Genomic DNA, 14,265 nt, shown 5'->3' with positions numbered 1-14,265 from the left:
AACTTATCATTTTGTTGGCGGATTGTAATCCAGAAAGATCCAAATGACAATCATCAGCAGGATTCGAATTACAAACTGACTTTAACGCTTTTGGTGCATGTTAGGGCATTTAAAACAATAGGCTTACAGTAAACCTATTGTTTACTCAGTAAACCGTTTACTTTAAAACACAAGCGTCAGTCAGTGTTGTCAGTGTTAGGGCAAACAGCTCTGTCCACGGTTCTAAATCAACCGCGCTTAGGCCTACATCATGCAAATCAAAACAGAAAAGAAACAGAATAACTCACATAACAATCATTAAAAAAAATACATCAATATTAAATAGGATTAGGGCCAATCCTCACAAACGCACAGATCAAGTAATTAATTCCATGATTCTTACCTTTAATCAGAAGTGACCACAGAGGCCTGGGGTCTTCTGTGTTGTTGTCCAGTTGAAAGGTGTTGCATGATCGCCTGGTCCGCTGCAGATCGCAGCGGTGGTTTCTGGCGCCAAAGTCTCGCTATCCTCGGCGTTGGTGCTGTCACTAGCAGCAACTTTTAGCGGCGGCGGTATCACCCGCAAGCTAGTTGTAGCTGGTGCGCTGTCATCACTCCTCTTCGTTTGTTTTGTAAATCCAAATTGACTGAGGTTTGGCTGCTTTCTTTTTGACATTCTTATTAGTATCCACAGAGTGTTTTGAACTTGAAGTTAAGCTAACATTCAAATACCAACTCAGTGAGAAGTTCAAGTGGTGACGTAAACGTAGTAATTTCAGTGCAGCGTCGCCACGCATGGATGGTCACAGCAGGAAAATAGTGTTCGGAAATAGTAATGTAATGAGCGAATAAACACACAACATTGACACATTTTTAATATCATCATTTATTTCAGGAACCTTAATGTACAGAAAATCAAATGCGACACAAAAAATTGACAGTGTTTTAGAGCTCCCCCTAAATGTCTAAAAGTAGGCTTTCAGGGGAGCTGAGCTCCCCTTAGCTCCCCCATAATTCGAACCCTGATCATCAGTGACAACTGAAGATTCACCCGTAGTCAAAAAGCAAAAGTCTTTGGACTGGAGTGGCTACAGAAATTGAAATCTACAGGTAATGCTAATACACACTAAATCAGAGTCACGCAATGCTGATGTTGTTAACATGAACAATTTGAGAACAATATAACAGTAATAATAATTTGCACGGTTTGGCATGATCCGAGCTAAGCGATCGTTAGATTTAATCATCATTGGCAGCGCGATTTATTGTAGGCCTAATGCTTTTTTCCCTCAGTTGGTTGGAACAAAAGTGGCAGACATGTTACTTACTTGTTCAGGTGATATTTTCCAGTGAAAATTTCAAGACATAGAATCTATGATTCTGAAGTACAGTATCCACACCGGTGTGGTGACTGACAGCAAGCATAAGATTCATCCGTGCTGACGAGCTGTGCCGAGGCATAACGCACGTACAGATAACTGTTCCGCATATGATTGCAATTGCAGGTTTCAAACAGAGATGGCGACAAAGAGGAAACATTGCGGACTGCAGCTTTAAATAATGTTTTAATTTGATTAAACAATGTAAAGTGTGTATTCTTAATTATATTTAAGTATGTGTCCATAGAAATTAATAAGAAATAACAGGAAAGGATTAGGCTTTTTTTTGCTAAAATCATAACCATTATATCATAACCTAACAACTAAGTTAAAAATTACACCAAGCTTTACTCACCCTCAAGCCATCCTAGGTGTATATGACTTTCTTCTTTCTAATAAACACAGAGTTATATTGATAAATATCCTGAAGCATCCAACCTTTATAATGGCAGTGAACGGGACCAATGAATATGGAGCTCAATAAACTGCATCCATCCATCCATCCATCCATCCATCCATCCATCATGAATGTACTCCACATGGCTCCGGGGGGTAAATAAAGTCCTTCTGAAGTGAAGTGGTGCGTTTGTCTAAGAAAAATATCCATATTTAAAAAAATTATAAAGTAAATTATCTAGCTTCCACCAGATCACCTTTCGTATTCAACTTACGAAAAAAGCGTAACTGACTTTTTTTGTAAGTTGAATATATAAAGTGTAGGATGTATTGTAAGCCTTTACGAGAGGCATTACACTTTCTTCGTAAGTTGAATACGAAAGGTGATATGGCAGAAGCTAGATATTTTACTTTATAACTTGTTAAATATGGATATTTTTCTTACACAAACGCATCGCTTCGCTTCAGAAGGCCTTCCCTGCAGTATGTTTATGATGGTTGGATGCACTTTCTTGAGCTTCATATTCATTGCCACAGTTCACTGCCATTATAAAGTTGGATGCTTCAGGATATTTATTAATATAACTCAGATTGTGTTAATCAGAAAAAAGAAAGTCATATACACTTAGGATGGCTTGAGGCTGAGTAAAGCTTGGGGCAATTTTCATTTTAAAGTGTACTAGTCCTTTAAGAAAAATAAACATTATTTATTTGTGATATGGGAAAAACAATAATGAACGGCCTTAGTGATCTGAACATGACACGTAACATGATCCATGTTTGGTCCAATTATTTTGTGCACAAGCACACAATGAATCATTGTGCCTCATACTACTAAAAAAGAGCTAATCGTCCGTGCAGAACCCGTCCGTGTGTAGAATTACTTCTCAAATAGACCCCTGTCACTGACCTCATGAGGTGAGCCAGAATAGTTCTCCACTGTTGGATACACAAACACCCTGTCTGGCAGCTGCAGTTTCCAGTCTTTAATGTTTGAAATGTCCACTCTCCGGCCAATAGCCCTTTGGACCTTAAGGGTCAAGAAGGGCCATTCACCTTACACCACACAAGAGACTTTTCCATTCACCTCGAAACTTAACCTAAGCCAGTGACAGGACTTGTTCCATTTCCAGTTTTAGAGTGCCTAGAGTGTTCTTTGACACGCTTTTCAAGACAAGTTTGATCGTGGCCTTTATTTAATCAGTACGGTAGGAGAGGTTGTGTTCTGTTGGTAATATAGTCACAGCCTAAGTTATTAGCATGGCCTCAGATGCCTGGTTTTTAAAAACAGTTACTGTAGGACACATTATTTGTTAAAATATGATTTAATATGGTAGTTTCATGAGGTGCCAAAGATGTAAACAGTAACAGCGTTATTCTATGCGTGGTGTCCAGTATGTGAACATGATTTCACCAAGTACAACATCTTTGTTGATCCTGGAACAACATTCCAATCAACCAATCAGATTTGAAGGACCAGTTTAGGTTTACAACAAGGGTTAGGTGCTTCTACATCAGTGTTATTCATCTATAATTTTAGAGATGGGTTATGGAACGAAACATTTGATATGTGTTTATACCATGTGCAGTGATATAGTGAACATGTTTCAAGTCATATCTCTCACAAACTGTGTATTTTAGCATAGCTGGAATGCTCTATTGTCCAGTCAGAAGCCAGTACAGAAACTATCCATTGCATAAAATAAGATTTTAGCTACATTTAGTGAAATAAGAGACCATTTTAATTTTTATTGTTCATGCTTATTGTAAACACTGTTAGACTGTTCATTATTTTCTGTATGGAAACTGGCAGACTGTAGCATGGATTAGAGATCTGAAACAAGAAGTTGTTTTAGAAGCGACCTCATTTAGTAGACTCAATAAGAAACGGCAGTATAAATCTCATCATATTGCATATTTTTTTCTCTCTTTTTGCTGTGCAGGGATTTTAAACTAATATGGTAGTCTGCCAAAAATCTACTTACTGGGTACTTAACATCTCTGCTCTTGAATCACAAGTGTTGTGCGGTTCTGCATTTCTTTGGTTCAGATGCTATATTTCAGACAGATGTATATGCTTCCGAGCCATTTGCATAAATACCAGTCATTCAGTTACTAAAGAAGAACACAAGTCTGTTTTTCAAATAAAACGGTAGCTTTTGCATAGTATATATATATTTTTAAAATCGTACAGATCATAGTTGGTAGCATCACAAATAATTTTATTTTTACACCATCACAAGTTCAAGTGAGCTGCAAGGTCACCACTGGCTTTTTATCAGAGTGTTACAGTGGGACTGACAGGAAATTATAGGGAACAGAGGGGGATGATGGAATTGAGATGCATCGCATGCCAGACTCAAACATGTTACCCATATAAGCACCACATTTGAACATACCTGGAGCATGTACTGTACTCTGCTGCCACACCAAATGTGATATGTAATGTGCAAAATTGTTACTAAACATGTTCTATATATCACATCAGCATAGATCTACTGTTTCCACAGTCAGATTACAGCATAATGTCTGTTCTGCAAATGGTGACATTATCACTGGTATTGAATGTTAATGTTTTTGAGCAGCTACGGTATTATATGGTTATGATTTTATGAATAGTACTGTTCGCTATGATTAGTGCACCGTAAATCATGGTAATTGCTTTGTAAGTGTGGTGATGTTGAGATTGAAGTCCTCTGATTTATATTTGTGCATGACAGATTTTCATATTGCTCTTTCCCACTTGGGAAGCTGTGTAGTTGACACACAGTCTGTGAGTAAACGCACTTGTCTTGTGCTTTTGCTGGGTGTATATGCATGTGTACTACTACACCACACACCATAACATAGCAGTCATTTGATAGCAGCTGTCTCGATTTCACCTGATATGGTGATAGCGTATATCTCACATGCAGCGGCCTAGAAAAGATCAAATGATTTGACCTCAGAAGCTTTGTGCTCCCCACACCCCTCTCCTGTTCTCTATGCTCTGCTTCTAGCACAGGGGCTTCCCTATTTTCAGAGTGTCAGCATTTTGAGTATGTACAATTAGCGTAAGTCTGCGATTTGCACAGGCCTATACACACACACTAAGGTTTGGAGTCAGTAAGACGTTTTTTGTTAATACATTAATTAATAATTTGTTCAACAAGGACACATTAGGTTTGAGACACAGCCAGATTTGGTCAGATCACTTACAGTTTTATGACATTTTCTGTTTATTTCATCTCTTCCACATGAGTAATATGGGCAGAAATGAGTTGTGCTCATTGTTGAACAGCTCCGGGATTAATCTGTTCTCTGTAAGTGGTACTGTTCTCAGTGGTCCTTCACTAATGATATCCTTTCCCTTTCTTTCTTTTCTTTCTCTCTCCCCCTCCAGGTGGTGTTGGTCTTTGCACTCAGTATCGGAGCTCTGGGAATATACTTCATAGATTCTTCGGAGTGAGTACTATTATGAATGAGCAATTCTCGCCTGAATTATTTATGAGTTAAAGGCCTTAAACACAGATATTAAATAATGCGATCTTCCTAAGGAAGTAATTTCCTTTACCACATTTCACTAATGGAACTTTTCATGAATGGGGCACAAAATAGGGCTTGAAACTCTGAGATAGGGTCAGAACTGAACAAAGGGATCGTTAACCTTCAGAAAAATATTTTTGTACACCTCAGAAGGCCAAATAAATGATAAATGAGAAATATTTTATTTGATACTTGTGTATGTGAGGTATGCAGTTTATACTTACTACTAAAATGTGATAATGTGATAAATATCATTTTGTGATTATTTTACTTTCTAGAAATATACATTAAAGGGTACCTATAATGCCCCTCTTACAAGATGTAATATAAGTCTCTGGTGTCCCCAGAATGTGTCAGTGAAGTTTCAGCTCAAAATACCTCACAGATCATTTATTAAAGCTTGTCAAATTAGCTCCTATTTGGGTGTGAGCAAAAACACGCCATATTTGTGTGTGTCCCTTTAAATGAAAATGAGCTGCTGCTCCCGGTCCCCTTTCCAGAAGAGGGCGGAGCTTTAACAACTCGTGCTTCAGTTGCTCAACAACAACAAAGCAGGAGAATCTCACGCAGCTTTACACACTAACTAAAGTTAACTACACAATAATGTTAAGTAGGTCGAACGGTTGAGCTTGAAGAATGTATTAAATACCACAGTTTATTTTAAAATTATGTTTATTTATGATTTCTGTGCCATGCATAAACCTCCAATAGTTTATCGTTAGGAGTGCAAGGCACAGATGGTAGCAGGGCACTCTATAGCCTTAAGGTACTATTTTCCCATATAGATAATGATACGATATTAATGAACTCTGCATTCATTGGTACTGTTAAGGGTACTATTATATAATTCAGGGTTTTGTTCTCTTTCTTCAATGTTGGAGTTTAAAGACTCAGTATGGTGGGATTATTTTGTCAATGAAAACCAAGCAGGCCAGTTTCCATGGTTACATTAGCAGAGCATCTCTGCCGCCCACCCTTCTCCACTATGCTCCCTAGAGAAAGGTGTGCTGTTAGCTGTTGCCCAGGTAATCAGGTATCATAGTTTTCCTTTTCACCTTTGCTACATATGCACCGGCCAATCTATGCATGCATTTACATCAATTGTTTGTATAGAAATTGAAACTGAATAGATATGAATATGGCAGTGAGTGTGATGTCAGAGATACAGATTGGTGTATTGACACGAAAAAAACAACACATGCAGTTTAAATCTAAGCTAAGCACTCAAATGAGCATGTGTGCTGTCTTGAATATAAAGTCTTACATACAGCCTGTGTGTGCCTAGACTGACTGTCACAGCATGCTGAGACATGATGGGAGATTTTAATCCCTATAACGCGCAGATCAGGATGGTAAAGGATGCGGAGGGAGGGGCAAGCCACTGTGTTTATGCATCATTCAGAAAAACCCTGGTCTGGCTTGTCATTTACAATACATGTTTTCATATTACAGCTTAGAGTCAGCAGCTTCCTCATTTGAGTGCATATGTGAGACAAATGATAAACAGATTTAGATGAAGTGAATTCAGGATTCCTGCAGGATTGTTTTTACATTTTTGCAAACCCTCATCATTTTTGGGCCTTATTGTTAGCTAAACAATAAACAATGTTAAAACATTTTTTAAAAATGATTTACTGTTACAAAAACATTGCTTTAACAACACTTTTCATATAAATAGATAGTTTTACAATACATACAAAGTCTTTTAAATAGGACATAGGGCTTTCCACACTTGAAATAGTTAACCCTGGGTAGGGCTGGACGATATATCGAATGCTTTTGTCACGTGCATTTCGTCAGTAAAGCCGGTTCCCTGATTACCGCTAAATCGCCATCACCTGCTTTCAAATGGAGCGGCATTTAATAGACAGAGTCGTAGATCACTGATAAGCCAAGCAATATCGCGTTCAATATCAACGGTGATTCATATCGATATTGAACGTGATATTGCGTGGCTTATCAGTGAACTACGGCTCTGTCTATTAAATGCCGCTCCATTTGAAAAAGCATTCGATATATCGCCAAGCCCTAGCCCTGGGTCATTTTAAACCCTGAGTAAACGGAATCCTGGGTTATCTTGCTTCATGTTTCATATTGCTCATAATTTACCCAGGGATAACAGTTAATCCTGGTTATTCATAAAATGACGTTTCACATTGTACATTCCTAAACCCTGGTTTAACGTTCTTATTTGCATATTTGCGGTATCAGTGTCTAGTGGAAATGCAACTGGCCCTGGCATGCACTAGCACACTCATCTTTGGCCCGACAGTGGAAACACGGCTATTGGATAAATGCAACACGTGACCTGTTTACACAGGCTAGTTAGCTCTAGCATTTCGCGTCCTCGTATTGCCGACTGTCCTATCGAGTTCATACTGAATGGAAATTTCAGACTATAAAGGTAAGAATGAAATGGTCTCTTCTTCACTCAAATTGTCACATTTTCTGTCAGTATTTGACATTAACCGAAAATTTTCCGTCACTGATGGAATTTTTTTTGCAATGACGGAAAAATCTGAAGGCCATCCATCATTATGACAGATTACATTGAGGCTGATGTAACTTGTAACTGTAATTCCACCCCAGTCCAGTAGGCGGTGAGTGCACTCCAGTGTGTCTGCAGAGCGCGAGTTCAATCTCCAGAATAAAATGAAAACGAAGCGTTTGATTACACACAGGCGAGCACCCAATTTAAGTCCATTTTATAATAAAGTTATAATACTTATACTTACATAATTAAGTTTCTAATCCAGTTTGTTTTGATTCAAATGGTTTGTTTTGTGGCTGACTATCAAGTTTATGGTCAATGAATGGCTTTTTCAGGTGTAATGTTATGTGACATTGTTTCCAACTCTGATTGAATTGACGTGATACAGATTTCGTTAAGGTATCTTGCAACATATTTTCTGACGTTCATTCATATTTATTTCATTCTGTAAAGTAGTAAAGAGGAAGGGATGAACTCGTTCAGTCACGATCCACGACAGCTGTTCAAGATGAAAACTGAGAAGTGACACACAGTCTTTGTACTACTTTCTTTTCATAATATAAATAAATGTATAGCCTAGGCCCATTTGCTTATCTTGTAAGCTCATGCATAAAAATGAAAATATGGACGAAAAAAGAAACTATTAAACGTCTTATCATTAAAATCTAAAAATTAAAAATGATGAGGAATAATTGATTATGATGGATTTTTTTTCTATCCTGTCTGTCAAAATGAAAGTCTATCGCGACCTCTGGTCCAGACGTGCAGTCTATCATTAATTTTAGAGCGACAACACTAGGAAGTACACGGTATAAAGAGACTAGCTAAGCGGTGTAAAAGATTGATTGTGATTAATTTGCCAATCAGTCGACTCATTTGTTACACTGGAATGAGCTGACTGGCTCCAGCCAAGCAGTTCTTTCATAATTTGATTTACAAGTTTGTTGTTGTATGCAGCCAGCAATAGAATGTGTATTGAGGACATATGAAACATAAAATAACATATTCCCTCCAGTATTTCTGCTAAATAAACTGGGGGAAAAATGGAAGTAATTAATATATTTGAATCTTTTTATAACATCCTCCTGCCGCCTGGTCGAGGACTTCCGCTCTATACTGTTTTGTGTGAATTGGTGGCTCTTCATTTCGGCAAACTGACTGACATCTCAGTCTGAGCTGTCCTGTCACATCTATTGTCCGTGGTCTCAGTCACGGGATTTTTGCAGACACACGATGTCCTGAATTCTCTAGCATTGCAGTGTGGGTGGATTCCAGATAAAAGAGCCTAACCGAGTGATCTAGATCTGTTATTGGACTGGAGTTGTCAGATTGGACATCTCTCTAATCATTTCTGTAGGGGGGCTGAACAGTGCTACATGAATGATAGTCATATAGACACTTTAGGCTCTTTTAAAATTGTGACAGACAGTGGTGTGACACCTCAAACAGTGTGGCGGTTAACCCATGAGTGAGCAGTTGAGTGATAGAAGTGCTTATCTAGAAGGATGTTTTTTCTGGTGTAGGTCTTCAACATTTATCAGGCTTTTTCAGGATCTCTTGGTGGAGATAGAAGATGGAACGCTTTGATGCATTTTAAGGTTTAATAATATATTTACCTAAATACTTATTAGTGTCGTCAAAAGCACTCTCAATGAGCACTCGCTCGATGAAGAGCGTCAAAGATGTTTATTTACTATGGGTGTGACAAGATCTCGTGTCAAGAGATCTCGCAAGACTAAAATGTGACCAGATTTCTCATCGAGGCGAAAAGTAGTCTTGTGATATTGCCATGACAGTGTGTTAGGACGATTAGGAAAGAATATGCCACCGCTACGTTTACATTACGCCTCCACTGTCGTTTTGCTTTGTATTTAAATAAAAAATTCAGTTGGATAACTTTTCGCTGCTGCTCCATATTTATTTATACAGTACGCGCGATCGCTAAAGTGAAAGTAAACGTGAGGGCATGTTCAAACACGATTTCAATACCCCACATTTTGAAAGCGGCTCCCTGATGAATACAGATATCTCTCAATATGAAAGCTATTTTAGGCTGGGCAGTGTAGTTATAACCATCTCTTAGCTCTGTATCAAATAAAAAATTGGTCTTTTTTGCACTTTGAATATTGAGAGAGTGCGATTATGGTTGCAGTTATTGTAAAGTGTTACCATAAAAATGAATAACAGTTTTCACTTAATCTTATTATGCACAAATTTGTTAACATTAGTTAATGCACTGTGAACTATCATGAACTAACAATGAATGACTATTTTTATTAACTAACATAAACAAAGATTATACATTACAACATAAACCTGCATAATATTTTTTCTAGTCTTGTATTTTCATTTTCTAGTCATTGAGGATTTCTTAAAAATAGTGTGTAAAAATCTTGTCTCGTCTCGTGAACTCAATCTCGAGTCTCGTCTCGTCTCGTCACGTCTCCTGAGATACCTGTCTTGTCACACCCCTACTATTTACAACATGTTTTTGAAGTGTTGATCATTGTAGCCAATCACAGACATATCTGTTGAGTTAGTGAACATAATGGCCAATCAGAGGTGTTTAAGAATCCGCTCAACAGAGCTCAAAATGCTAAGGGGAAATGCTGGTATCGTCACATTTTTAAAATTTCAGTACTTTTGACAACACAAATACTTAAGATTTACATACTTTGTGATTCTATTTAAATATATACACCATCACAATGGGTAGGTAAGATTTTTTTTTAATGTTTTTGAAAGGAGTCTCTTATGCTCACCACTACAATGTAAAATAACTGTTTTCTATTTTAATGTATTTTAAAATGTAACTTATTCCTCTAATGCTGAATTTTCAGCAACCATTACTCCAGTCTTCATTGTCACTTCAATCATTGTAATATTTAATTTCATATTTCATCTCATTCTAAGATTTGCTGTTCAAGAACATTTTTTTTTTATTATTTATAATGTTGAAAATAGTTTATTTGTGGAAACAGTGATACATTTTTTTCAGGATTCTTTGATAAATAGGAAGAACAGCATTGTTTGAAATATAAATCTTTTGTAACATTATAAATGCCTTTACTGTCACTTTTGATCAATTTAATGCATCCTTGCTGAAAAAAAAAAAAATCTCGAAAAAAAAAAATTACTGACTGAATTTTGAATAGTAATGTAGATGTACAGAATTTGTGACATTTTTATAATAATATATTGTAACTAGCATTAAGTCAAGTCACCTTTATTTATATAGCACTTTTTACAATGCAGATTGTATCAAAGCAGCTTTACATTAATAACTGGTACATAATTTTTGCTGCACAGCAGCTCTTCAAGAATAGTGTCAATGCAGGCAGATCAAAGCACTGTTGAATAAATGTCAAGAATACTGTTGAATATCAAATGTCAAGTCAAACGTCAAGTGTCCCCAACTAAGCAAGCCAAAGGCGACAACGACAAGGATCCCAAACTCCAACAGGTGACATCAGGTGGCAAACAAGTGGCAAATAGGTGTTAAAATGGAGGAAAAAAAAAACTTTGGGAGAAACCAGGCTTAGTCGGGGGGCCAGTTCTCCTCTGGCGAACAGTGCTTTGTTACAAATCAGGTTGCTATCATAAATCTAATAGGATCACAACATTCAAAGTATTTATTTAAGTTCCATCCAGTTGAGGATCGTATTCATCACGCCGGTATGGATGGTTTGTTGAGGAACTGTGGCACTGACTGTCACTGGCAGCATGATTGATATACATATTTACATTGCTACATTTTAATTTCATTTTGTTAATATGGTAGGGACAATAAACATTTAGCTGAACTTTAGCCTCTGAACTTTTGGTTGAAGTTAAAAGAATGTATGTTCCAAACATGTATGACATTCTTCTATGGAACACAAAAAAAAAAAAAAAAAAAAAAAAAAAAAAAATTCCATGCAATGAAAGTCTGTGGAGGCCAGTGTTATTTTGGACCCCAATGACCTTCATTATATGGACAAAAATGCAAATATTCTTCAAAATGTTCCACTGAAGAAAGAAAGTCATACAGGTTCAAAATGACATGAAATTGAGACTACCCCTTTCACTTTATATTTTCATATATTAGTATCCGAGACCCTGTTTAAGATGGTATATATAGAAGACATGAACCTATTGGTATGTGTCTGTATATGAGTGTTTTGTTAGTTGCCTGTGTCTTTCCCTCCCGGTTCAGCTCCAGATCCGGTTGTGACAGCAGTGGTGGGTGTTGTGATGTGCTCTTAATGATCTACATCACGCTTGGCTCTAGAGTTACCGCCTGAAGTCCTGGCAGCTGAAACCTCCACTGCTGCTGTCCTCACCAGAGAGAGATGTGTGCAACTTCTCACCCTCTGAGCTCCTCATTTGACCTGCCCTACCACGTGACTCGAGTGTTAATGGTCTCGATAATGGATCGTCCGCTGACTACTCTTACGACTCATTTACGCTGCTAATTATCACAACTGTTCAAGAATGTCTGGAGCAAACCACATGATTTGGCCTCTTGCACATGTAAACAGGGAACAACAGAATGTCGAATGCATCTCTCAAATGTTCGCACAAATAGACAACGTAATCGTCTGTTAAAAAAGCTATCAGTAGGCATCTAAAGTGGGACATTTTGAGTGATTCTGAGCTGATGGTTACTCCCTAAGGTAACTCAAAATTTGATGAAGGGTGAAAGCAGCAATTGCAGACAGGAGTGGGAGGGAGGGGTTCTTTTTTCATTGCCTTAGTGCACATGTCGGGCTTTCAGGGGGGCACTTCACTCAATGCTGTGGATGCACAGCTCTCTCTAGTGGCCAACTACCACCCTCCCCTGAGTTTGGATAAGTCTGGATAATCCTTCTTTTGTGTGAGGAGTCAATTTTCAGGACACTATTTCTTTTGGACAGACTGATCCTCAGTTCAGGAACGGAGTGAAAAGACTCTTCAGTGGAGATGGAGTGTTTTGTTGCATGACTCTGTTGAAAGAAGCCAGTTGTAATAAACCTACTGTATAGCACAATGCCTGGGCCTGTTGCCCTGGCATTATTAGTGGAGTTGGTTGTAGCAAGCACCACCAAGCACATCCTAACAACCACCTATCAACATGGTATCAACCACCCATCATTCTTGCAACCACCTAACAATGCCCTGTAAACCACTAGTAGCTACCTAGTAGCAACTAGGGATAGGTGATATGAAAAACGTATGAATGCATATTTGTCATTTTAACTGAACTTAGGACTGGTGGTGGTGCTTTAGACATTGTTGATCATTCAGTGTTTCTGTATATATAATAATAACACTACGAATTCTGCTGATAATAACAATAGTTCTGCCACTACAGGACAAGCCGGTTGTAGCTTCTTTATTCTTAAAGGCTTAATAATTCCAAATGAACTCTCATTATTTTTACAGAGAAATACAACAAAGAATATTGTTTACATGTGGCACGTAAATTCTACTTGATATGTAAGACTCTCTTGCTCTCTCTTTAAGTGTGTGAGAAACACTGAGCGCTCTCAGCAAAGCGACTGCGAGTCAGGCGCCTCACACTAGTGTTTACTGTGCGTCAAATACACTGTGCATTCATTAAGATGAACTGAAATAGTGCGCTTGGCGGAGAACGAAACTCTCAAGCACTCAATCAGAGTGTTTAGCGAGTGAAAAAATATGTGTGTACTAGTTCCAGATTGTAGAGGTAGCTCCTCATTTAGCAATAAACTCCTCCTGAGCTTCATGTCTGCCTTTCGCCATAGATGTTTTCGCTCTGCACGTGAGCCGCGAACGGATCGCGCACAGAAATGCATCATCAACAAGGCTTTATCGTTATTAACGTGGGAAGACTAATTTTTTATTGTGGTGAGAATTTTTACCGGTATATGGCAAATAATAAGATATTGCCCATCCCTAGAAGCAACCTATCAACCACCCAGAAAACCCTAGCAAAGCTTTATCAGTATCAGCCATCCAGAACACCTTAGCAACCACCTTAAAATGGCATATCAATTACCCAAAATAGCATAGCTACCACCTTAAAGGTCCACCAAAGTGTCTTGGAATGCACAGCATTATTCAATGTGTTGACATAATTTCAACTGAAACAGGAAGACAGGGCGGAATATATCTAACAGCCCCGCCCCTTTTAAAAAAATGGCCAATAGCGTTTTGTTTATATCACAGCTTGTTTCTCCTCCTAATCTCCTCTATATCACTTTAAAATACTTGCCTGGCAAGGCTAGACTGATATATCTTCTACAAGATATATCAGTCTGGTCAGTCAGCCCTCCGTCGTGATTCGAGTCAACTCCAAGCCATACTGTGCAATCAGATTAGTTTATTACAGTGTCACTCTAGTGCGGCGAAAGTCCCTTCAATATCAACAAAGATTGCGCACGAGAGACCTGAGAGTTTGTTCTGTTCAACTGTGAATTCAGTTTTAAATGACCAAAAACAAATTTATTTACTTTTCGCTGTCGACTCTCTTGTCGCTTTGCTAACGTCATATCC

At 38.0% G+C, this 14,265-nt stretch overlaps 1 protein-coding gene across 7 annotated transcripts in view; it reads left to right on the top strand.

Moving 5' to 3' along the window:
• kcnma1a (potassium large conductance calcium-activated channel, subfamily M, alpha member 1a) overlaps nucleotides 1-14,265 on the top strand; it is a 212,711-nt gene that overhangs the window by 99,356 nt on the left and 99,090 nt on the right. For all 7 annotated transcript variants that reach the window (XM_067385880.1, XM_067385883.1, XM_067385877.1 and 4 more), the window contains exon 3: nucleotides 5,137-5,198. In XM_067385880.1, coding sequence (XP_067241981.1) covers nucleotides 5,137-5,198 — 62 coding nt within the window. The remainder of the gene's footprint in view (nucleotides 1-5,136; nucleotides 5,199-14,265) is intronic.

The sequence above is a fragment of the Chanodichthys erythropterus genome, chromosome 5 (assembly GCF_024489055.1).
Source record: "Chanodichthys erythropterus isolate Z2021 chromosome 5, ASM2448905v1, whole genome shotgun sequence".
NCBI classification, from domain to species: domain Eukaryota; kingdom Metazoa; phylum Chordata; class Actinopteri; order Cypriniformes; family Xenocyprididae; genus Chanodichthys; species Chanodichthys erythropterus.
Note: the sequence above shows the minus strand (reverse complement) of the source record. Positions and strands in the feature narration are given on the sequence as shown.